The following is a 21,241-nucleotide window of genomic DNA, read 5'->3' on the forward strand; positions in this document are numbered from 1 at the left end:
ATGGAGATGGAGTCGACAAATCAAAATGGAAAAAGGTGTACTTGATAAATAAATAAATATATATTATTAAATAAAAAGTTAGAAAACAAAATTTATTTTTGTTTTTGTAATTTCAAATTTTTTTAATACAAAAATAGATTTATAACCTCTTTTTTATGTTGTTTTTTTAAGATTAAGATTACATATTACATCTTTTTAATTTTATTTGTTTTATTAGGTTTTTTATCCTATTTTTAAAAACTACTTTAATTTTAAAGTTTTAAAATATTAAATAAATGAATTATTTATTTATTAAAATTATTAATTAACTAGTTAATAATATCATACAGTAGTTAATTAGAATTAGTTATCTTATAAATAATTGATTTTCAATAATTATAATTAATACTCATTAATTCTTTATAATTCATTCATTACTTATTAGGACTAATTTTAATAACTGGTGCATTAATATTTCATACTTTAAAATATAATTAATTGTTTAAATTAAAATTCTAAGTAATAATAATAAATTATAATTGATAATAGTTAAATATTCTATAGCAATAATTAATTTATACATATTTTTTAATTATTTTATTAATAAATTATTATAATTGTATAAGATTTACAAGCCTATATAATTTAGGGTATAATTGTATATAAGATTTACATATTTTTGAATTATTTTAATTATTTATATAATTTACGTGATCCTATACCAAATTTGATTTTCAAAAGATATATTGTACTAAATATTTATAATTATATTAAAATAATTTATATGAAGATAATTATTTAAAGTGTATGAATGAAAATAAATTAGTTAAAATAATTAATTATCTAAAATTAAACCTGGTAATAAAATTATTAACAATATTTTATTTATATAAATTTTTTATAATATTTTTCAAATAAAACATACCATACACGCAAAACATTATTTAAATTATATGCATTATAATCTATATATTATTTTCTCAAATGTAGTTTATAGTAATTTGGTCTATAATATATATTTTAAAAATTTTTATAAATAAAAAATACAAAAAAAATAAAATAAATTAAGGGAGGAGATGAGAAGGAAGAAAGGAATGAGAAAAGAGAAAAGGTATAAAAATAATTTAAAAAAAGAATAAAAAGGATGAGGGTGAACGGTGTCAACGTTGATAGATAGGGGTATTAGAGCTTGGATGGTCGGGTCAACACATTTTAACAAGCTCAATTATTTCGATGGTACCTATATTACTTTCTGTTGGGTTGGATTGGGTTGGTTCACGATTAAAATTATTTATTCAAATTTAATTTTTTAATAAAAATAAAATATTAATTTATAATATATCTATTTATTTATTTTTAAACATGTAAAAAATTAATTTCAATAGTTTTTGAAAAATAAATAATACAATAAAATAAAAATAGATATTAAATATATTATTTCGTTTTGACAAAAATTGTCGAATAATTATTGTAAATAGAATATTTTAGGCGATCCAAATACATTTCTATACATATCCACCTTAAAATTTTAAAATTTAATTTCACATAATATCAATCATCAATATAACTAACTAAATAACGATACTAAGTGTCTACCTTTTAATATGGGTCAATTAAAAAATTGTGAACGGATCAATACTATAATAACTGCTCACTAATTATATCTTAAAATTTTGAAAATAATACTCTAAAATTAAAAAAAATATAATGAAATCTTCCGATATATCTAATCATGTATGCGGGTCACTATAAAATTTTTGGGACATTATTAATTTTGTATCATGAATGGATGAGAAAAAATATTATAATTATCGACGCAAAAGAAAGATCATACCAAAAAAATATTAGGAGCCAAAGATAGTATGAATATAAATGTGATGCTCTAAAATAAGCAAACTGATGTGATAAACACTATTAACTTTCTGGACCAAACGGACAAAAAAGAAGAAATTTGCATTTGGCTTCGCGACTTCTGCGCTTCCTAATGCGAAATAAGGGGACATGCTATCTTTCTCTGTGCGTTATTGGGTCCTTCATATCTGTATTTGTATATTCCTCCGCATTTCTTTTTCTAGAGCCGATCGTTTTCCTAGTGTCCATTTTTCTGTTTCCGGGAACTCGATCGGAATCCGGTGAAATCCACTCAATACCCTACTACCCATTTCGGATTTTGGGGGACCAACATTGAGTGTGGTCCCTATTAGGAACGATCATCAATTCGCAACACACAGGATTGATGATTCGTTAAACTGGTTGTTCGTGATCGGGAATGGCAATTGCCGGTTAGTTTTGCCATTGGTTATGGGGTTAGAAAATGAGGCCGGTTTAAGATTGAGTTCCCATGGGGATTTGTCGGAGCATTGAGGCGAGGGAAGGGCGACCCAGGGGTCTCGCTAGAAAGAATTTAGGTAATGCTTTTGAATTGATTTTTCGTTTCATTTGATTCTGCCCTGTTTGCTGGTTGATTGATATATGCTTTGAAGTTTCATAGATTCTGGATGGTGTTGGTTTTATGAACAAATGATTTATCCGTAGTTGCTATTTGTTTTTACTTTTACACAGGAAAATGTTCACCCAAAAACCAAGAACAATGTAATAGGACTAAATCAGAGATTGTAAATCCCTCCATTCCTCAGTTATATAATAATAAGAGGATGTTATGAACATTTGAAACTCGCAGCAAATTATTGAAAGGAATCTTATATAGATTGAATTGATGTCACAATCTAAAAAATTCATCTGTTTCCTTTGGATCTTGATAATCAAAGCGTGTTTCTCTTCCATCCAATGTAGCTGTCCTTGAGGTACAGAAAGGAATACGTATATAGGACATGATAGATGCTAGAACATGCCTTTATTTTTTTTTTTCTTTTTTCAAAAGCTAGGAAATTAGACATGTCAAAAGTCGAAAGACATTTATGAAAAGGTATACAAACATATATACTTTAATAGATTTAATGTGTTCTATACATATTTAATGGTTTTAAGCTCGAAACGAAACTATTTTTTCCTTTTAATTTTGATAGGTGTAATTAACTCTTCAAAAGAAAAGTTGAAATATCTTACATGGCCTTTGGTAATCTATTTCCAGTGATGCGTCGGGTCAACTCGAATTTTGACTAAAATTGACATGCTGGATTAAGGATACTGAAGAATGACTAAATTTGTTCTCATGCCATTATATTCTTGGATGAAAAAGAATTATGAATATCTAATTCTATAATTTATCCTCAGTATTATTTTTCTATGCGGTTGTGTTCCGAATGAAGGAGACTTATGAATACCTAATCCTCATCCTATGATTTTTCCTCAGCATTCTTTTGTCTATGCCATTGTGTTCCCAAATAATACTTTAATTTAAAGGCACAGTTGTTGAACTGTTGGTGTCTAGTACGTGTCTGATACAATCGTACAATCCGTCACGGGTTGTATCTAATATTAGGTGTCCAATATCATTGAAACTAAGTGTCACAATTTGCAGGTAGCTGTTTTCTTAGATTTAAATAGATACTCAATTTGAATGCAGTTCCAAGAAACATCAAGACTAGTTAAGCATTTGTCCTACAAAATGGAAATGCAGTGGATACAAGGGCGGTCAAAATCCCCCATGCCTTTTTGACAAAGTCATACGATTGATGTTAAGAAGAAATTCTTTGAATGTGTTCATTGATAATGGGTACCAAGCTTCCCTGGGACTTCCAACCAAGAAAAGACTTAGAAGAATTCAAACACGATTCTCAAGAAATTATATGCACAAATGTTGCTAATGCAGCCAAGGGAGTCACCTGGAAGGATGAAATTGGATCTCTCTCCCTAACTCAACATGGAGGTCTAGGGGTAGATTCTCTCGAGCAAAGAACAGAATGTTAAATGGCTTTGGATATTTACCCGAGAGGAAAAAAGGCTTTGGAGGATTGTGATTGCAACTATTTATGGGATTGAGCTCCATGGATGGCCTAACAAACCGGGTAGATGTAGACCATTGGACATAGAAAAAAACAGGAATGGTTTTATTTTAATTAAATCCCTCTCCCCCATTTTTCTGTTTTTTGAAGTTCAAATGGTCAGCGTATTTGTTTTTGGGAGGATGCCTGTAGTCCCATTCCATTGTCTAAAAGGAGTCTTTTATAGCAGAATGTATTGTGTGTGAGCATTAGGATTTGGATTTAGGGGTTAAAAGAAAATTATTTGACAGAGGGTGGCTAAATGGGCCGCCTTTGCTGAAAAACTGAATGTGGTTCAGATTGGAACTAGCAAAAGCAGAATCACTTGACTTTATCACCCTCAGTCTGCTGTTTTTGCAAGAGACACGCCAAGATCTTGACTACATCTTCCTCCCTTGTTCTTTCGCTCAACGGGTTTAATCATTTCTTTTGTCTGAATTTGGTATGGTGTTTTCCCATCCTTTATTAGTGGATCATTGGCTTTTGGGTTCTTGGCGGCGTGATGTTGAAAAGAAAAGCTAAGTTTTGTGGAATTATGCAGTGCGAGCTCTTCTTTGGCATTTGGAAAGAGAGAAATCAAAGGATTCTTTAAGACAAGATGGATTTGGTGAATTCTTTTTGCAATAGTATATTACTACCTCGTGGTGGAGCTCAAACTTAAAGATTGGAACTGTAGTTTGTTGGGAGGTGGGCTTTCTCTAAGCCTGTCCTCCAGTTTCTTTCTTTCTTTTGTCTCTAACACATCAATAATTTAAGCATAAATTAGGGGGATGAAATTATGATTTGGGTGGGAGTTGGTGATGTGGTTTTGGAGTGTTGATGCTCAAATGTGTTTATTTTTAAGTAATGACCTTTCTTATGATTAAATTTCCTAACCGTGAAAAGGATATTTGAACCGTGTGCCAATTGAATTCAAGATTTATCTAGTCCTTACCTCATGTTGTTCCAATCACGTCCTAGTTGAAATTGCATTGCAGATAAATATCAAGGCACATCCTCGACATGATACACCGACACTGTAATCTTGGAGTTGGCGAAATATCTGTGCCTCCTAGAATTTTAGGAAAAGACAAGGAAATAGCAGTCATTCTCCATACTAGCCCTGTGAAAAGTAAAATGTCCCTAACCATCAATATATTGGTCTGCATGGCCTTTATTAAATTCAGTTGAAAGCCTTAAGAAATGGTGCTTTTACTTGGCTCTTAGCCCAAGTTTGATGAAGTCTAAGTAAAAGAGAGTCAATCGTTTGCCTTTTCATTGTGTTTATAGCAGGAAAAAGGGGGAGTCTTTATTCCAAGGTTTCAAGATTGCCTGGATATTCAATTTTATGGCGAAAAGCAACATTTTTATGTTTCCTTGCAGCAGTGAATTTAAAAAGAAATTTAAAAGTTCTTTGGCTGAACGTGGTAAAAGCTATTTCATGGGGACCTTGAACAAAAATAATTAAGAGTGTTTTTGAAAAACAAACCTGGTGGGGAGAATTTTTTTTGATGATTAAACATTAGTGGCTTCTTGGTGTGTTTTCTTTCCAAATATTTTTAGGAATTATTTATCGTTTGGTATTAATTCTTGTTGGGAAGCTTTCTTGTAATTATTTTTGGAATTATGATATCTTGTCTTAAGAAGTTTCTTGTAATCTCTATGGCGGGGTGCATATTATAGTAAGGGTAAGTTGAATGGTGGGATCAAATTGTGACACCATGCATAACTTTTCACTTTATCGTTAAAAATCTTTGCTTCTCTTTCAAAAAAGAAAAAAAAAAAAAAAACACGCGCACACACACACACACATATTTACCTTATCGTTTTGGCTCACAGTGTGTTTTTTTCATACATAGTATTAGAGATGGCTCATGAATCTCCATCGAGACCAGAAGGAAATACAAGTGGATATTCCATGGTAAATAGGGATATTGATGTTCTCCGCGCAACCCCTGCTTATAGCGACGTTGAAATTTTTGCATATGAGGAGATGAAGTTTGCCACAAAGAATTTTCGGCCAGATTTAATTCTAGGGGAGGGCGGTTTTGGTGTTGTATACAAAGGATTTATTGATCAAAATGTAAGGCCAGGTTTTAAGCCAATGCAGGTTGCCATTAAGGAGCTTAACCGTGAAGGTTTCCAAGGTGACAGGGAATGGCTGGTATGCTTCTTTTCTGCTAGCTTATATATTTTCCAGAACTTGAGTTGCATAGAATGATTTTAGCGGTGTTGTGTTATGATGACTATAATTTCTTACAACAAAAGCAAAATATTTCGTCAGAAGTTTTAACAATGCACAAAAAAAAAAAAAAAAAAGTGCAGTGTTGCTATTCATTTGCAGAATTATGAAATTAAAGTTTTAAGCTAAACTTTCATGCTTGTCTTTTTAAATTAAGAAGTCTATGCATTCGTTTAAAGAAATGATTGCACTATCACGTTCAAGTTTGCATAGCATATAATGTCAACCAAGGACAAGTTCAAATTTTTTGACCTATTTTCAATTCAAAGTAAATGCAAGTACACTTCACTGATAGATAATAAGTTAAGGTTCCATTTTATAGTGATTACAATTATATAATTTATGCTCACTGATTACACATCTCTGATTATAATGTATATAGTTTCCCTTTTTCTTTTCGTCTCTGTTATTTTATTATTTAGTCATTAATTTGTGAGCTATTTTAACAGTACCGCTAAATGATTTACAGATTTGGAAATATTGACTGTTTTCTAGAAATTATAATATTAAGAGAGGGCTTCCATGACTTTTTTTAACCCTTGTAATATAGGCAGAAGTCAACTATCTTGGGCAGCTTAGTCACCCTAATCTCGTGAAGCTGATTGGTTATTGCTGTGAGGATGAGCACAGGATGTTAGTATATGAATATATGGCAAGTGGGACTCTGGAGAAACATCTTTTCCGCAGTAAGTTATGGTCAATAAATTAAATAAGGACTTAACTTTACCTAATCATTATAGCTCTGGATATTTTAAGTGCTATAATTTTTTATCACCAATGCTGTTGTATGAGGAGCACGAATTGATGCAAGTTAGGTAGTTAATTAGCCTCCGTGTCCACTGCGTAACTTTATACCGTGCTATTGTTTTTATTTTTTTATTTTGCAATATGGCAAGGAACTTTATTGGTGAACTTCAATGCGTTTATCAATGAACAAATGCTGAAACTACTAGTTGGCTCTTTCTATTGGAAGCCTCCTGGGAGATTCTAGATTTGTAATTATCTTCATGATAGGAACTTATTGCTAAAGTTGAAGTAAGTGCATATAAAGACTTCGAACATTTGCAAATTACCTACTGGCCATAAAAGAGATGTCCTCTATCGGCTTATCTTGTCAAGAATGAAATAAACAACAAAAAAAAAAAAAAAAAAAAAACGTTTGAATTTTATGAACTCTCCCGATTAGCCAAATGCTCTAGCTGTAGATTCATGTGAATAGTCTATGTGCATGTCAGAGAGGATTTCCGGCTAGGGTGGGTGGGAATTTGCTTATCTAGATAAACTCTATTAATGAGGCAGAAATCAATCTGGTTTCTTATAGAGTCTAGATGTATAAATGACTTGATGCCTAAAGGAACATATTTGATGGAGAAAGTTATTGAACGTTTTTTTTAATATTAATTTTTTTTGGTCAAATGTCAGGAGTGGTCCCTAATCTTTTAGATAAAGCTCAATTTATTCTTCAATCTCTTGAATTTCTTAATTTTACTCAATGCATCTAAAATTCACAATTATGTTGTTTTAAAAAATTGTTAACAAAAAGTTGTGTTATTAAATTATTATTTTAATAATATATTTGGACATATAGACATTTCATTTAAAAGAAATTAATTTTGTTGATGAGCAGGTTGGATTTTGCTAATATGCATGTTGGATTTCATGTGTATGTGGCATTTGAGTGACATGTCTATGTTTCCCAATATGTCAACAATTTGATGATGCATCAACTTTTTGTTTATACATTTTTTACTCAATGATCTAATTGAATGATTTTTTATACACCAAGGGTAAAATTGATCATTTTAGATTATGGACCAAATTTAAAAATTACCCAAAAGATAGGGACAACTTTGTATATTTTGTCTACTCTTTTTTTTTTGTTTTGCTGTTCTTTCTTTTTCTGTTTGATGCTTAAGCATTTCATTAAACCAATGAAATATGAAATATTTTTCAAATACATAAGACTCAAGGAAATTACAAAAAGTTCTCCTATTGCAATAAACTACAAAGAAATAATATTGGTTTAGTGAAATGAGAAGAATACTGTTATGAATATTAGTAGTAGCATATTTGTAAATACATAAAAGTTGGAGTTCCCAGTTATAAATAGAGGGACTTCGAAGATTTCAATATAGAGTTTCTGGAAAAATTCTGTGACAGATTCTTGACCTCTCAAAGTGTGAGAAATTTGTAACTGTCTTCTTTATATCAATACTACTTTTGGTTAATTTTCATTTTGAGTTATGATCCCTATAAGATTCTTGTATGTTACCATCCTTAGAAGTTGTTAAAGGGGCTTTCTTTTTGCCTATTTTGTTCAAGTTTTTCAGATAATCAATTGGGTTGGGGGTTAGGGTTTATAGATTTTGGGGGTTGGGATGGTAGATAGACACTCGGTCAAATTTGAGAGAGAGTTTGTGTAGTAGTGATAGATTTTTGCTGTTGAGGGGTAGGGATGTTGAGTTTTAGCAGGCTTGGTTGGTGTGCTTGAATCAAGGTGATAATATCTCTTATCCATGTCCATTTTGTTTTGAAAAGTATGTGGTTGCCTCATCCTTCTTTCAAATCCTCCTTTCCTTCTTGGTGGTGGGGCTTTAGGGTTGAGAGTAAGTGGGAGAGCTTTCCCTTCATGCAAAAGTTGTCTTCTCTTAAACTTGTGTTGGAGGAGTCATATAAGAATGTGTTAAGAGGTATTAAATTAGGAAACAAGGGATTTTTGATAGGATTAGTGTATTCTGGTCTCAGTTATGATATATGATACGAGCAAATTAGATTAAAAGGAGACTTCAAAAACCTTTGTAAGGAGGTCGTGTTGGAGACAAAAGGCTAAAGTGAGATGGGCAAGGATGATTGTATTAGTTTCTCCTTTCCTAAATCTCCTACTTCCCCATGAAAGTCTCTTCTTTTTTATGCCCCTCCACTCTCTTCTTATTTGCCTTAGACCTTTTGATGGTTTAAATTGGTGACCCGTCTTTTACCTAGACTAAGGAATTGTTGAAGGCTTCTTTTTCTATGGAGAGGATATTTTTTGAGTTCAGGAGATCGAACTATTGACCTTTCAGTTAATAATTGTCCATTGAGTTGAGGAGAAAAAGTTGTTTTAGCTTTGCTAGGTAAGACCACCTAGTCTAGATAGATTCTCTATGGGTTTCTTTCAAAATAAATGGAAGGTCGTTAAACAAGATTTAGTATAGGTCTTCATAATTTCATCTTCATGACTACAAGATTATTGACTTTTCCATATAAGCCCCCAATTGTGGAAGAGTTAACACTTTGAATCGGATTCCAGCTGGGGGATCCTCTTTGGATGGGCCACTTTGTTATATTCTTTGTAGGAGTGTTGCAAAGGACCTTGATCGTTAGCTCTGGAGATGTGAGTTTGCCAATGTTGTGTGGAGCTGTTTCTTTGAGATGTTCATCTTTAGCTTTGCTTGCTTGTTGGGTTGTAGGGAGACGTTTGCAGAGCTTCTTCGTGATGTGCTTTTAAGTGGAAAAGGTTTGTTTATGTGGCAGGCGAGAGTTTGTTTTATTTTGTAGGCTCTTTGGCGTGAGAAAAATAACAAAAACTTCAAGGCAGGAGAAATCTTATGGCGATATCTAGTCTATGGCTAGATTCTACATTTCTCTTTGGGCTTCATCTTCATTGACAAGATCTTTATGTAATTACTGGATTGGAGCTCATTTTCGTACATTGTTGCTTGGCTACCCTTTTAAGTGGGTTATATTTTTTTCTTTTTTTTCTTGATGAAAGTTCGGTTTATTGTAAAAAAATGAAAGTGAGTATATAGTATAAAAAAGGGGGAGAGACAATGAGATTGAGTTATAAGCGTGTGGGGTTCATTAAGTGTTTGATAGAGGGGTTGGGAGGCGAAGTTTGTAAATATGGTTAAATACTTTAGCATGAGGGGTGAAGAGCATTTTTTATCATTTTTGGTTATACTTTGTTACTAGGAGAAAATGGGGAGCTTTCCAATTTCCCATAGCTATGTGTTTATATTTGAACATAAATAATAGAAAAAGGCTCTATAATTTGTGGCATTTGTGGCATTAGGGAATGATAACTGAGAAGAAAATGTTGCATTTAAGCAGAGCATGAGGTTAAAGATCTCGGGGGCATTTAGTGTTGTTGAAGAAAACCAAGGTGAAATAGAGAAAGACATTGCACTGTTTAAAGAAGAAATTTGAACAATGCTATTGGCAATTGAGCAAAACAGAAAGAGAAGGATAGTTGAAGGGGAAGACAAAGAGAAGCTGCTAATGGTGCCAATGGCAGGCATTCCATCGCATTCAGGAGAGACTAACAGTAGAGCCTCTGATGACGGTTCAAACAAGCTTAATGTGCTTGCTCTGGTCTCCGGTGTTCAAAATGTGATTGTGCGAACTTGAGGCACCTACTTTTTGGCGGAACTATTCTTGAGAGTTGATTGATAAAAGGATGGCTTGATCTTTTGTTGTTAGTCAACTAACTAATAAGGAGACATTGGAAGCGGTTGTGTTTTGCCTGGATGAGGAGGCCTGTACTTGGTTTCAATATGAAGATAGGAGAGTACCATCCAATTTAGGAAGGGTTGTGCTAGAAATTTTCATCTCTGGAACAAGAGTAAAGGATGAGAGTGGTGGGCGCAGAAGGGATACTGAAAAAATAGGCTGAAAGAGAAATTCTGGCTGAGATTCAAGTGTTAAAGGCAAGTCGGCTGACTGAAGTAATGGAGACGGCTGAACGATAGGAACACAAAAACAATCTGGGCCAAAATAAGAAAGGAGTTGCCTTCTCTCCAAATAATGAAAGCTCTGGGGTAGGTAGTGAGTTGGTTAGGACTTTTACCATCCGCCAAAATTGGTTTGATCAAAGATTGGGAAACAAATGGCAAAAAAAATCTGAAGAGTGCATGACAAATGTTCCATTTTGAAGTCTATCAGAGAATGAGCTGTGTGGATAAACGAGAAAAGGAAAAAAATGTTGAAGGTGAAGGGGTTGATCGGGCAACTATATTATCGATGAACCACCAAAGGTTGATATCTAGTATGTTTAGAACACACGAGGGTAATTATGAGTTCTCAGGGATGCTATTTGGGTCGTAGAACGCCCCATCAACTTTCCAATCTATGAAAGTCTGTCCTGTTCTTTCTTGACGACATCTTGGCTTACAAGTTTTCAATTTATGAAAAAGTTCTTAGTTCTTACTCATCCATTTAGGTTAAAATGAAGATCGTGGATATAGAGGTGAAACTACCTTAGATTGGTTAGAGGTCTTATATAGGGTCATCTATTCTCTCCCTTCCTCCTAGTGGTCGTTGATGTACTCGATAGGTTAGTTATCATGGGAATGGATATTGATCTCAATGAGAGTTTTCATATTGGTAGGGAAGGTGTCTTTTCCTCCCATTTTCAATGCTAATGATATAATCTGCTTTTGCTCAGGGAGGGAGGATTCTTTTGTCAACAGAAATAATATTCTGGCAGATTTTTAACTTATTTAGGCCTTAAAATCAACGAGGATAACAGTTCAATTGGGAGTTTTCGGTTTGCTAGATGGGTATTTGTTGTTGAGCGTGAGGTCTCCACTTTATCTACTACCTTCCTCAGGCATACAATCTTTTTTTTTTTTTGTCTTGGGGCCCAATAATTTAACAAATTCAAAAAGTCTTTCGTTACGGTAACAATGTGTTCTTCTCCCTGATTGTTGGATTGAATATCGATTTTACTTTGTAAGTGGCTTTCTCACCTACTTCTTGACTTTGTCGAAGAGGATTCTCTCTACTACTAGTTGTAGGCTGGAGAAGATTATAAGATATTTTCTTTGGGAGAGAGTTCAGGAGGGTGGGGCTCTCACTTGGTTAAATGGAGGTTGTCTCAAAATCAATTGTGTGTCACACTATATGAAAAAGGCTTCCAATTCGAAATAATAAGACCTAACAGATAATTAAAAATGTCCTCGGAGACCGACACCCGAGCAGAGGCATTAAGCCTAACAAGTGGCAACACCTTTGAGCTCCTCCAAGATTTTTCACAATCCTTAAGAATGATGTAATTCTTTCTTAACCAAAGTCCTCAGTGGATAGCAAGAGGTCAGCCTACCACAAAATTTGCCCCTTGTTCTATGTGGGACATGGACTTTTCACTATGATTAAGTGAAATATTTCATTTAGATTTCTTAAAAGCCCCAACCAGCAAAATTTCTTTCAAGATGAAGTATGACTTACCCATATTTTTAAGCCACAAAATGGGCCACGTATAATATGCTATTCCAACATCTCTTTCTGTTTAATAATAAATGTTATGATTTTAATCTATTTCTCTGTTTATTATTTATTTTTATTAATTTCTTCAATTATCTTATAAAAATTTCCTTCTAGTGACATTACATATCGATATAATCTTATGTTTATATATATTAATGTTGAAAAGGGTGTTTTGAATCCTATTAAGCAATTGTTGAAGTCTTATTAAGTCATCCAAACAATTTCTATGCATTTTCGTGGTTTTCCATTTGATTACATTTTCATCCATAGATTTGAGTATTTTATCTACTTAATTCATGAACTTTTAGAAGTTTTTATTATGCTTTAAGGTTTCAAATTATTCCTACCTTTGGTTCATGCTGCTAACAACAGCCACTAATTGACAACTTTTTTTTTTTTCCTTCTAAACTTTAGAGGGAGATGATGTGATCCAACGGCTGGTTTAATGGGTTTGGGAAGTTAAAAAAGTGCTTTTGAATATGGCTTATTTATTATATACACTTTATCTCGAAAAACATGCTTATTTATTAATTCTCAGTTCCCTCATTGCATTTTTCTACGGTGTTAGGAGTGGGTAGTTCACTGAGTTGGGCAAAAAGAATGAAAATCGCTTTAGATGCTGCAAAGGGACTTGCGTTTCTTCATGGTGCAGAAACACCTATCATATATCGTGATTTGAAGTCATCAAATATCTTGCTTGATACAGTTAGTTTCTTTCTCTATCATTTTGTTTTATTAGTCAGGCGTTATTCTTCCTTAGAGGCAGTAGTCAAGTTTCTCAGTTATAAATTCCCAAAGAAAAGTTTGACAGCCAATTCAACTCTCTAGGTGAGTCAGTACTAGGGATGAACAAAGAAGAATTTGTGTATATTGAGTTCTTTTAATCTTAATTTCTTCTGCTGAACTTGAAGTAACCTTTATCAGGATTTCAATGCAAAGCTTTCAGATTTTGGCCTTGCAAAAGAAGGGCCTATGGGAGATCAAACTCATGTGTCAACAAGAGTGATGGGTACATATGGATATGCTGCTCCCGAATATGTAATGACAGGTGAGTTTGTAGGTACCTAATACAGAACAATTACAATAGCTACAGCCTTTTATTCTTTTGGTATATTGAACAAGAATGTTTGCATGTACTTGTTTAGTCAATATGTAAGCATCTTATCAGTCATGGTTACTGCCTCTGTTTATCAAAATTAATTGATTGAAAAAATCATGAGTGATTTGCTAGATGTTGTATTTCCCTTTTTCCTTCTAGTTCTTGAATGTAAAGGATGAACTTAAGTTGGTTGCTCTGCCCTTTCCAAGAACTTAGTCCATGTATTGATATTACCAGGACATTTAACTGCCCGAAGTGATGTTTATGGATTTGGGGTGGTTCTACTTGAGATCCTTATTGGCAGGAGAGTAATGGACAAGAACAGACCAAGTCGAGAGCACAACCTGGTTGAGTGGGCTCGCCCGCTCTTGAGCCACAACAAGAAAATTTTGAAGATATTGGATCCTAGAATTGAAGGACAATATTCAACTAAAACTGCAATGAAGGTTGCTAATTTGACTTATCAATGTCTGAGCCAAAATCCAAAAGGCAGACCCCTTATGAGCCAGGTGGTACAAATGCTGGAGGGCTTTCAATGTACGAAAGATACCGATTCTGGTACCGTGCTTCACGGTGAAGTCGATGACCTAATTCTCAGTCCGAACACATCTCACAGTACACAATAGAAACTGAATAAGAAAAGGAAAAAAAAGAAAAAAACAATGAAAGAAAAACTGAAGGACATGGAAACAGGCTGAGACACAAGAAGCAAAAGTGGACACTGGAATGAACTCGATCTTTGTCGTCGCCCCTCTTCGAACTGTTCCCTCGAAAATTTGGTTTCCCTTGAGAAATCAGCATCTTTTAAGAATTGGACTGGTTTTATGTGTTGATTGATAGAATGGATGCCAAAATTGTGAAATACTTTTTTCTACCAATTACTCTATCCATAAGTTTCTAAGAGCATGTATTCTTTCAATGACATTCTGTAGTCCGGAGAGTATATATAAATATATACATATACATATATATATGGGTGTAATATGTTCACTATCTACCGTTTTTCTTCTTTTTCCTTGTTTTATTTATCAGCAAACACTGTAAGGTACTGCTTGTATATCTTGTGGAAACAGTTGCTTTGTACTTGTATGAACTTTCCAATTTTGGTAATGAAATAATCTTTTCTGGTATTGTGGAGTTCATATGTTTTAAATCAATGATGAAATAATCTTTTCTGGTATTGTGGAGTTTATATATTTTAAATCAATGCCTGCATCTTTGGGGTATTGTTAGCTGTTTTGCAGGTGAAGCATCAAGCTTATTATTTGTTTAGAAGCTTGAGCTTACTCGAGACGCTAATAGACTCGTTGATCTCGATTCCAATGTCAATGTTTAAATTAGTCTCTTGATTTTGCTGGTTTTCAAAATGCTTTTTAGGTAAAGGTAAGGTTGTAGCACGAGAGTGATGAGCAAGATAAAGAGTCAGTCATGGGATGTGTGAGATCTCACATCGTTTGGAGAGAAAAATGTAGTCTTTCTTATAAGGGTGTAAAAATCTATCCCTAGTAGACACGTTTTAAAAATCGTTAGGCTAACGACGATACGGACCAAAATACATAATATCTACTCGTGGTGAGCTTGAGCTGTTACATATTTATTTTGATGCTTTAATTTGAATATCTTGTGGTAGCAAAGCTCCTATTTGGTGGTTGGGGAACTTATGAATTGCTCTTGATAAGAGGTATTAGCATTGGTTTGTCTTTTTAAAGAGGCAACTCGAGCATGTTTTACTTGTTTTTTTTAGTGTCTTTCTTGTCTTTAAAATAATCGGGTATGAAAAGTCAAAGTCGTTATATTTAAATCTTTTTACCAATTTAAGCATAATTCATATAATATTAATATTTTATGGTAACTTATCATTCATAATTATTAGATTGAACTATATAATTATTGTTTTAAATAATTTTTTTAAAAAACATCATTAATCTTTCAAAAAAGAAATTCTATTAAATGTAAATTTTGAAATGAAAAACAACTTGCTCATATTTATATACCATCAAATCGCAGAATAAAAAATTTATAATTTAAATTCTAAAAGTATTAATAATAGTATAAAGGGAAACTCTAAATTGTCATAATTATTTTAAATCGATGTTATTATTAAAAATAAACTCAAAATTATCTAAAGTAACCAATAACTTACCAAGTTAAAACTAAAACTTTAAATTACATTTTTAGATAATTCAAGTTGCGATTCATTTATTTTTATATGGTTATAAATTGTTAATGGATGAAAATCTAGAATTATGGTATTTTATTAATGTATTTTCTAGCTTTAGGACTTTTTATTTACCTTTTAAGTTACATTTACCTACGGACTACTTTAAGGTCAGTGTTTTATTTTGAGACTATATAAAGTCATGTACGTTGCTATCGTTGTAAAGATTTAAAGGTCTTGTTCTTCCACAAGATCATTGGATTGAATTTTCATGTATTTCAATAATTTGAGGTGAAATTATCTTGATTTATAGATGTAACAATTTTATGAAAATATCAATAAAATGTCTACCTAATCCATATGTTTTTAAATAGATTATAAACATTAATTTTTTAGTTCTAATTATTAATACTATATATATATATTTTCAATTGAATGGGAATGCAATCTATCATTAGGCTATCTATCAATCGATTTAAAAATAGCACATTCATTTCCGCCCTAATCATAATAAGCAGGTGAGGTAGCTAGAAGTTAGAGATTGTAGCCCTTTCATTCTGGTTCAATCGGGAAAGCCAACAGAAAGATTCAATTCTGACTTCGTAGAGATGGTGTTGTTGTTGCCTGCGCGTAGGGTTCTTCCCCAACTCCCGTCCCGGGGCACTAATGAGCTTTTATTTTTGTAACAAACGACATTATTTTAGACGTAGAGAATCGAGCTTTTATTATGTCTTCTCCCACCTTGCTAGTTGCTAGTAGGTTGATGGGTCACACGTCTGACACATTTTGGAGGGAAAAATTATATGAATTCATGCAAATACAATGAATAAAAAAAAAAGAAGAATACAATATAAAGTTTAAGCATAGGTTAAGTATTATATGAATTCATAAAAAATAATGAACTAAAGGAAGGAAACTGACACCCTATCGTCTTCAACAATAATGCAACGACAAACTGACAATTTTGTACAACAAATCCTTCTTCTGGTTCAATTTCAACAGAAACCACTTCAAAATAGATACTCACAATGATCGATTCGGTTACTCCCTTGATTCCAAAACCCCGATCCGTGGATCTTCCTCACAAGATCCCCTTCTCAATTAAAACCATTTTTTCTCTCCCTTCCTTCTCTGAAGAAGAGAAGAGAAGAGGTCGATCGAAGAAATTTAATGGCGAGAGGCGGAGCTCAGAAGAAAGAGATGGTGGTGGCGATCGACAAAGACAAAGGCAGCCAACAGGCTTTGAAATGGACAATCGATCGCCTTCTGAGCAGAGGCCAAGTCGTTACTCTGCTTCACGTTAAACACAAATCCTCTTCCGCCGCGAATGCGAGTAAGAAATTATAAACCCTAACTTTTGAAATTGAGCGATTCTTCTTAAATCTTTTACAAATCGGTTTGTAGCGACGAATCTCAATGCCGATTTCGATCACGGCGAGACCGCTTTGTACAAACATCATCACATCGACAATCATATCAGCGATCAGTTCTTCCTTCCTTTTCGTTGCATTTGCACAAGTAGCAATGTCAGTTTCTCCCTCTCTCGAACACATATCTGAGTAACGCTAAATCTATAAATAATGTGATTGAAAAACACAGATAACATGCAATGAGGTGATGATAGAGGGATCAGACATTCCAAAGACATTAACAAATTACGTCTCCAAAAACGTTGTAGACATTTTAGTAATGGGAGCACCTACAAGATCAGCAGCACAAATTTACAAGTAATTTCCTCTTCATCTGACTTGAATCTCAACAAAAAGAAATGCTTATTCATGATGATGATGATGTTCTTGTTGTTAATGCAGGAGATTCAAATCAGATGTGCCAAGCAGTGTATCAAAAGGAGCACCAGATTTCTGCACAGTTTACACCATCGGCCACAGAGGGAAAGTTTCGGTGAGGCAGCCCACAGTTCCAATGCCGGCAAGGCCGATTGCTCCGCCGCGCAACCAGTCGCTGCGTGCCTCGCCGCGCCCTCAACTGCTGCATCAACGCACTAATGTCTCCCAACTTCTGGCTGAGCCCAACCAACTATGGTCCAAATCATCTAGACGTATGTCTTCTTCTTCTTCTCAATCATATTTTCTATTTTCTTGCATATTAAATAAATTATCAAATATTTTCGAATTAATTTAATTTCTGTGTAAGATTATTATTTATTTACAGATGTAAAAAGACTATTTTATCCTTTGGTGATTTGATTTTTGCAGGTTTAGAGACTCAAAGTAGTATGAGGGTTCCTCATGCCCTTCAACAATATTTGGACTTCAAGTAGGTGATTTTACGTCTTTGCCCTCCCATACATTACAACTTTTTAATAAATACTATTTTAAAAGACTATCCAAACCATACTTTGTTTATTTTATATTAATATTATAAAATGTTTTGTATTAATGTTAGGATAAATTAAAAAATATATATATATATATATACCCTTTACTTGTCTAAGAAATTACCTTAAATTTCATTAAGGCTCTATAATAAAAAAATAAAAAATAAAACTTAAAATACACATTTAAATATTTTAGATTAAAAATATTTTTATTAATATTAAAAATTTTAGAGATAATTTATAAAATGTAAATATACAATTTTCAAAGGATATTAATGCTTGTTGGATGAAAGCGTTTTAAAACCTTGTAAAAGCAATATCTACTAGCGGTGTGCCTGTGTCGTTACAAATGATATCAGAGCTAAACACTGGATGATGTGCCAGCCTTCCCGCTGTTCCTCGAAGGGGGGTAGACACGAGGCGGTGTGCTAGGACACTAGGTCTCGAAAGGGGTGGATTGTGATGTCTCGGTTGAAGAGGAGAACAAACACCATTTATAACGGTGTGGAAACCTTTTCCCAATAGACCCATTTTAAAGCTTGTCTTGAGAGTAAGCCCGAAAGGGAAAACCCAAAAAATACAATATCGGCTAGCCTTGTGTCTGATCGTTACAAACCTCTCCATTTGCATGAGGACTTTTGGTGAAGTCCAAAACAAAACCATTAGAATTTATACGGATAATTTCACAAACCTCTCCATTTGCATGAGGACTTTTGGTGGAGTCCAAAACAAAACCATTAGAACTTATACTTAAAGTGGATAATTTCACAAACCTCTCCATTTGACTGAAGCGGAGGTTCAAAACAAAACCATAGTTATTTTTTTGATACGGTTTAGGATAGTATTGAGTTTTTTTTTTTTACGCTGATAATGGAATGTTTTTGGTGGGGGTGAGCAGGTCGCCGTTCACAAGGCAGGGTTCAAGGGCTCCAGTGAGCAAAAGGGTGGACCCATCGACGGTGGATTCCGACAATTCGTTTGTCAGCTGCGGCAGGCGGAGCGTGGACCGTGGCTTCTCGGGGGCGTTGTCCTACGCCACCTGCAGAGACTCGTATCGACTTTCTAACGTCTCTGAGTCGGAAACTTCCAGCCCCGGTCCGCCTCCGCCTTCGCCTTCGCCTACATTGGAAATCGAAAGTGGAATGAACAAGTCCATTGATAATAACAACTTCTCTTCTTACTCTCAGGATCTCTCCTCTTGCTCCATAGAAAGCGACACATTCACTCGCCCTTCTCATTCTCATGCCCAGGTGATTCACTTCCATGTTTTCCCTCTCTCTATGCTTTTCAGTTCTTGAATCTGAAATAATTTTCCTGCAATTCAAAAGGACGATGTTGAAGCTGAGATGAGAAGGCTGAAACTGGAGCTCAAACAAACCATGGACATGTACAGTACGGCCTGTAAAGAAGCCCTAAATGCTAATCAAAAGGTTTCTTTCTTTCGCCATTTCCGAAACCTCAAATCCTTTCCTCGTAGATCTATAATTTTGACTCAACAAACCGGATACGAATCGATTTATTTGCAGGCGACCGAGCTCCATCGCTGGAAAGTGGAAGAAGAGCAAAGGTTCGAAGAGGCGAGAATGGCGGAGGAAGCAGCATTAGCAATGGCAGAGAGGGAGAAGATGAAATGCCAAGCAGCAATTAAGGCAGCCGAAGCCGCTCAGAAGATCGCAGAACTCGAGGCGAGGAAAAGAGAGAATGCAGAGAGAATGGCAGACATGGAGGCAGAGGAAACGAAAAAAGCACTCTCAGGATTCGGCCATGGAGAAATTGGATACAGAAAATACACAATCGAAGAAATTGAAATCGCCACGAACCACTTCTCTAATTCTTTGAAGATCGGCGAAGGCGGTTACGGTCCAGTCTTCCGTGGAAAACTCGACCACACGCCGGTGGCTATCAAGGTTCTCCGGCCGGACGCTGCTCATGGCCGATCGCAATTTCAGCAAGAAGTTGAAGTTCTAAGCTGTATTCGACATCCGAATATGGTTTTACTTCTCGGAGCCTGTCCTGAGAACGGTTGTTTAGTTTACGAATTCATGGGGAACGGAAGCTTAGAAGACTGTCTCTTCCGAAAAGCCAACAATCCAGTTCTTTCATGGCAGTTACGATTCCGAATCGCGGCGGAGATCGCGACCGGACTGCTCTTCCTGCACCAACACAGACCAGAGCCGATCGTACACCGCGATCTGAAACCAGGGAACATTTTGCTAGATCGGAACTACGTGAGCAAAATCAGCGACGTCGGACTGGCGAGGCTAGTTCCTCTATCGGTGGCCGATTCAGTGACTCAGTATCGGATGACGGCTACGGCAGGAACGTTCTGCTACATCGATCCAGAGTATCAGCTAACAGGATTGCTAGGGATTCAATCCGACATTTACTCGCTGGGCGTGATGCTTCTGCAAATAGTCACTGGCAGGCCGCCGATCGGACTAGCACACGCCGTCGAGAGGGCGATTAAGAAGGGAAAATTTGCAGAAATGCTTGATCCGGAGGTAAAGGACTGGCCATTTGAAGACGCGCTGAAGTTCGCGAAGCTTTCGATGAAATGTACAGAGATGAGGAAGAGGGATCGGCCGGATCTTGGGAAGGTGGTGCTGCCGGAGCTCAATCGGTTGAGAGCGATGGCGGAAGAGAGTATGAGAATTCGGGCGTTCAACCGCAGCAGTGCATCTTCATCGCCATATACAAGCCAGACTTCTTCTTCTCAGGTAACTTCACTCTTCTTCATCTTCTTGCTGCCGTTCATGGTGTTGAAATTGGATGAGTTTGATTGATTCTTAATCGTAAAACAGGAACCAATGAGAATACATCAAGAGCAGTGCGGATCTTGGGTTGAAAGCTCAAGCAGCCAATCAAATAGTAGCACGTCATCATAGTAAGGCTAACAACCTTATTGGCTGGACTAGCAAATCTATTCTTTTCTTCTTTTTATTTAGGATAAAAATATGTAATAATTTTTTCAACATATTTATCTCTCATTTCCTAACACATTATAGTCTTCCTCCCTCACGTACCTATATATCTACCTCTAAAGCAAGGGTAGCGATAGAAATGATTACCATAGATCGTATATCCCGTTTAATTTTTACAATTTTAAATGTTGAAAATAACCGTCCATGGTAAAATACTTTTATTAAGTAAGAATTCATTGCTGATTTAACATCAACATTTGTAACATTATTAATAAACCTATCAAACTCGAGAATCGAGTCATTTAGTCCGTTCATAACAATCTTTGTAAAGCATGGGG

General features: G+C 34.8%; 3 protein-coding genes across 6 annotated transcripts; all 3 read left to right on the plus strand.

The window, feature by feature from the left end:
* The first annotated feature begins 1,911 nt into the window (after nucleotides 1–1,911).
* Nucleotides 1,912–14,613, plus strand: LOC111491987 (probable serine/threonine-protein kinase PBL17). 3 transcript variants are annotated; one of them, XM_023141102.1, is made up of 7 exons: nucleotides 2,302–2,387; nucleotides 4,901–5,034; nucleotides 5,762–6,066; nucleotides 6,695–6,830; nucleotides 12,956–13,092; nucleotides 13,312–13,435; nucleotides 13,724–14,613. In XM_023141102.1, exons 2-7 carry the CDS (start codon nucleotides 4,926–4,928, stop codon nucleotides 14,110–14,112), a joined length of 1,200 nt encoding a protein of 399 aa, XP_022996870.1. In that variant the 5' UTR covers nucleotides 2,302–2,387; nucleotides 4,901–4,925; the 3' UTR covers nucleotides 14,113–14,613. The 3 variants fall into 3 exon arrangements, with proteins under 3 accessions (XP_022996871.1, XP_022996870.1, XP_022996872.1); XM_023141103.1 differs by lacking the exon at nucleotides 4,901–5,034 and having other exon boundaries at nucleotides 1,912–2,387; XM_023141104.1 differs by lacking the exons at nucleotides 2,302–2,387; nucleotides 4,901–5,034 and adding an exon at nucleotides 5,079–5,366.
* A 1,907-nt stretch (nucleotides 14,614–16,520) lies between these two features.
* On the plus strand, nucleotides 16,521–17,555 carry LOC111492412 (the record flags this gene model as incomplete). The annotated part of the gene is made up of 4 exons (XM_023141750.1): nucleotides 16,521–16,977; nucleotides 17,049–17,170; nucleotides 17,244–17,371; nucleotides 17,456–17,555. Coding segments are annotated over exons 1-4 (513 nt in total), but the record flags the coding sequence as incomplete, so codon positions are not given.
* LOC111492265 (U-box domain-containing protein 34-like) lies at nucleotides 17,541–20,978 on the plus strand. 2 transcript variants are annotated; one of them, XM_023141550.1, is made up of 6 exons: nucleotides 17,541–17,703; nucleotides 17,861–17,921; nucleotides 18,881–19,232; nucleotides 19,311–19,412; nucleotides 19,509–20,699; nucleotides 20,784–20,978. In XM_023141550.1, the coding sequence occupies exons 1-6, from the start codon at nucleotides 17,568–17,570 to the stop codon at nucleotides 20,865–20,867; spliced, it is 1,926 nt and encodes a 641-aa protein (XP_022997318.1). In that variant the 5' UTR covers nucleotides 17,541–17,567; the 3' UTR covers nucleotides 20,868–20,978. The 2 variants fall into 2 exon arrangements, with proteins under 2 accessions (XP_022997318.1, XP_022997317.1); XM_023141549.1 differs by lacking the exon at nucleotides 20,784–20,978 and having other exon boundaries at nucleotides 19,311–20,771.
* The last annotated feature ends 263 nt before the right edge of the window (nucleotides 20,979–21,241 follow it).

The sequence above is a fragment of the Cucurbita maxima genome, unplaced genomic scaffold, assembly GCF_002738345.1.
Source record: "Cucurbita maxima cultivar Rimu unplaced genomic scaffold, Cmax_1.0 Cma_Scf00017, whole genome shotgun sequence".
Classification (NCBI taxonomy): domain Eukaryota; kingdom Viridiplantae; phylum Streptophyta; class Magnoliopsida; order Cucurbitales; family Cucurbitaceae; genus Cucurbita; species Cucurbita maxima.

Coding starts and splice junctions, on each gene's coding strand:
- LOC111492265 (XM_023141549.1), top strand. CDS start 17,568: ATGCCGGCAAGGCCGATTGCTCCGCCGCGCAACCAGTCGCTGCGTGCC. Junction 17,922..18,880: donor CAACAATATTTGGACTTCAA/GTAGGTGATTTT, acceptor GGGGGTGAGCAG/GTCGCCGTTCACAAGGCAGG. Junction 19,233..19,310: donor CTTCTCATTCTCATGCCCAG/GTGATTCACTTC, acceptor GCAATTCAAAAG/GACGATGTTGAAGCTGAGAT.
- LOC111491987 (XM_023141102.1), top strand. CDS start 4,926: ATGATACACCGACACTGTAATCTTGGAGTTGGCGAAATATCTGTGCCT. Junction 6,067..6,694: donor AAGGTGACAGGGAATGGCTG/GTATGCTTCTTT, acceptor CTTGTAATATAG/GCAGAAGTCAACTATCTTGG. Junction 13,436..13,723: donor TCCCGAATATGTAATGACAG/GTGAGTTTGTAG, acceptor TGATATTACCAG/GACATTTAACTGCCCGAAGT.